Raw genomic sequence first — 3732 nt, 5'->3', positions numbered from 1 at the left:
GGTCTATATATATTTACTTCTCCAAAAGCACTAAAAAATCAAGGTATTTTATCATTTCTTTTTAAGAGACTTTGAAAAACATGTAGCACTTGGTGAACAACGATCACAACATATGTATAAAACTTCTTTCCCAAATTAAAAATGAGAAATATTTTTTTAACGAGAAAATAGCATTTTAAAATTAAATTTGCAGTGCTTCATTTATTTTATGTCAACGGTAAATTCAAAAAACGTCGTACAATAACGCGTGGGACACGGTAACAGGTATTAATTATTAATTGCTCTACTCCTTTATGCTAAGCCAAGGCATTTCGTTGAAATTTCAAGCAAGTTACGATTACCCCATTATAAATAAATGTTAATACTATAACAGTTGAAGCAGAAGCCATACTTCATTCATTCTTACAGTAGCAAAAGCTTCATTAAAGAATCCCAGCTTCTACGCGAGTTCGCAGAAAACCAATCTCTGCTCTCTGATGGCTTCCCTTTCCTCTCCTTCTTCCTTCCGTCCACTAAAGCACCAAGTTTTTTTGAGTTTCAGAGGCGAAGACACTCGCAATAACTTCCTCGCTTACCTACATCAAGCTTTGCAACTGAAAGGAATTGGAACTTATATTGATTCCGAAGAATTGCCAAGGGGAGAGGAAATTTCTTCAGCGCTGTTGAACGCAATCCAAGAGTCCACGATTTCAGCGATTGTTTTTTCTAAAAACTATGCTTCTTCATCATGGTGCTTGGAAGAACTCTCCAAGATAATGGAATTCAAGGATACAAGGGACTGCTCGTGGTGCCCGTTTTCTACCATGTTGACCCATCAGACGTACGGAACCAGACTGGGAGTTTTCAACAGGCTTTTGCTGAACATGAAAAGAATAGGATAGACAAGGTCCAGAAGTGGAGGCATGCTTTGACTCAAGCTGGTAACTTAAGCGGCTTTCATATGAAAAAAGATGAGTGAGTACTCCTTATGCTTCTTACCCTTCCTGCTTAACTTGATTTATATTCATCTTATTTTTCGCTTTCTCTTTATTCATGCTTTTGGTATATATTTTTTTCCACATATGAATTGAAACTTATTTTATCTATGAATTTGTCTTATTGTAACGGATTCTATTTAGACAATTCATTTTCATTTGCGGTTCGTTCTATATTGTTACCATCCTCGCCTTTTGCTTATTTGGTAGGCATGAGCCCACAATCATTGAGGAAATTGCTCAAGATGTTCTAAAGAAGTTGAATCGCATGTCTGCAAGTGACTGTGAGGTACTGATTGGAATAGGTCCTCAAATGGAGCAAATTAGATCCTTGTTATGCGTTGGTGATAGGGAAAGCATTCGTGTCATAGGAATTTGGGGGATGGGTGGTATAGGCAAAACAACTCTTGCTCAAGCTATTTATGATGAGGCCTTTTCCCAGTTTGAAAGTTACTACTTCCTGGCAAATGTTTAGGGAAGAGTCAGAGAAACTTGGTGCAGTCACTTCTCTACGGGTTCAACTTCTTTCCAATATTTTAGAAGAGAAAAACCTCCATATAAGTACTCCCAGAATAGAATCCACATTCATCAAGGACAGACTCCGCCACAAAAGGGTTCTTGTTGTCCTTGATGATGTTAGTGAGGTTGAACAGCTAGAAAGTTTAGCTGTTAATCATGATCACTTTGGTCCAGGAAGTAGAATTATTGTAACATCTAGGGATAAACAAGTCCTCAGGAATGGAGTTGTTGATGCATTATATGAGGTTCATGAATTAAATGACGATAACTCTCTTCAGCTTTTCTCTCTGTATGCCTTCAAGCAAAACCATCCAGTCGATGATTTCAAGGATCTATCAAACAGAGTACTGCAATATGCCAGAGGTGTTCCATTAGCTCTCAAAGTATTGGGTTCATCACTGTATCAACGGAGCAGAGAACACTGAGAAAGTGAAATGAAGAAATTAAAGGAACATCCCCACCAAGAAATTCAAAAACTTTTGAAGATAAGTTATGATGGATTGGGTGAAGCGGAAGACTTTAGCTCAGAGGATGAAGAACCCGAGGATAGATGAGTCATGAGTGGAACCTTATTAATTTCTTTTGATTCAAGTGTCTGCTTTCCAGGAGAGGCGTATTCTCAACGATGTCTTACTTTATTTGATCCATTAAAAAAAGTTTCCCCTTTGCCCTCCTTTCTTTTCTTTCTCTCACTAATTTGTGGTTCCTCACACTTCTCTGCTCTTCAATATCTCCGTCCTTTCTCTCTTTCCTCCTTCGACGCATTCCCCTCTCCCTTGGTAGATCTCACACTGTAAGTCCCGCACAATAAAAATAAACTCCATTTCTATTTTCTGAACCAAAACCAAAAAATAAGAATAAATAAAAAATTTCAGATTGAAGAGAAGGAGAATGCAGACTTGACGCAAAATATGTAAACTATTTTCTGCTAAAAAATGCCTTTAACAACAATTCTTCTTTTAGTTAAAATATTTTGCTATGGTTTTGTGAAGATGATTATCACTTCACACATTAACCTTTTTCATTTTCTACTTATTCACTTGTGACAAGGACTCAACCTCATAAGAAACATACACATTGTGTGTTTGGCTTATGAGCTTAAGGTAAAAGATTACCATAATAGTATTCCATAACCTAACATGTCATAATGGAACATCAACAGAGGCGGAGGTAGACCCGACAATTCGTGTTTTTGTGTCTTAAACGTGTCAGACACGTTTAGATACGAAATACGTTAAGACTAAACATGAACACGACACGTTTAATATTCATGTCTTAAATTTAAAACATGTACACGTACACGTTTAATACACGTGTAACAGGACACGACACGATTAACACTTTTATTAAACGTGTCAATATACTACACGACACGATTAATAACACGTTTAACACCATTAAATAAAAATATTTATAATTAAAAATAATTTTATTATTTAAATTTAAAAACTATAATTATTAAAATAATTATAACAAAATAATAACATCAAATATAATAAAATTTAATATAAATAACATACATAAAATTCATTATTATATATAAGGTTAAAATACACTTCAAATAATTATTAATATTTTATAATGTTAGTATTGAATTATAAATGAAATGATATTATTTAAATTATCAATTATTAATATTTGAAATAAATTATAAATTATTAATATTCAAAAAATAAAATAAAATAAAATAAAAATTAATCATAATAATATTTAAGTTCTAATAAATATTAATCTTATATAATGCTAATGATTAAATTATATATAAAATTTTAACACTTAAATTATCAGTTATTATTTTTTTAAATAAATTATAAATTTTTAAAAATAAAAAATAAATAATCATATATATAATAAAAGGTAGTTTTGTCTTTTTATCTTCTATTTCTTTCTTATTCCAAAATTATTTTTAGCAACCAAACACTACAATAAGTCATAATAACTGTTCCTACTCCATTCCATTCATTGTACCAACTAGGTAATAACTATTCTATTCTTTTCCCATCTTATTTTATTCTCACAAAATAGCTATTCTATTCCGCGAACCAAACGTGACATCATTGCATAAGATACATCTGGTCTAGTGCATAACATTACATACATGATAGATTCTATTGCTGAAACATATGGGATCTTATCTATGCGATCTCTCTCCTCCTGATTGTTTAAACACATGTCTTTGGAGAGATAGATGCCATGTGACATAGGCAAGTGCCCCTTCTTGGACTCCATCATGATAAAC

The 3732-nt window shown here is 33.0% G+C and overlaps 1 protein-coding gene across 1 annotated transcript; it reads left to right on the top strand.

Moving 5' to 3' along the window:
• On the top strand, positions 352 to 2167 carry LOC18601794 (disease resistance protein RPS6). Its single transcript, XM_018119927.1, has 2 exons — positions 352 to 954; positions 1185 to 2167. The coding sequence occupies exons 1-2, from the start codon at positions 728 to 730 to the stop codon at positions 1447 to 1449; spliced, it is 492 nt and encodes a 163-aa protein (XP_017975416.1). The 5' UTR covers positions 352 to 727; the 3' UTR covers positions 1450 to 2167.

The sequence above is a fragment of the Theobroma cacao genome, chromosome 4 (assembly GCF_000208745.1).
Source record: "Theobroma cacao cultivar B97-61/B2 chromosome 4, Criollo_cocoa_genome_V2, whole genome shotgun sequence".
In the NCBI taxonomy this organism is placed as follows: Eukaryota; Viridiplantae; Streptophyta; class Magnoliopsida; order Malvales; family Malvaceae; genus Theobroma; species Theobroma cacao.
The sequence above is the reverse complement of the archived record's forward strand: the minus strand, read 5'-3'. Positions and strand labels throughout refer to the sequence as shown.

What these genes read in the sequence shown, in the direction of transcription:
- LOC18601794 (XM_018119927.1), top strand. Translation starts at nt 728, where the DNA reads ATGGTGCTTGGAAGAACTCTCCAAGATAATGGAATTCAAGGATACAAG. An exon ending in TTTCATATGAAAAAAGATGA is followed by an intron (nt 955 to 1,184) that starts GTGAGTACTCCT and finishes CTTATTTGGTAG; the next exon opens with GCATGAGCCCACAATCATTG.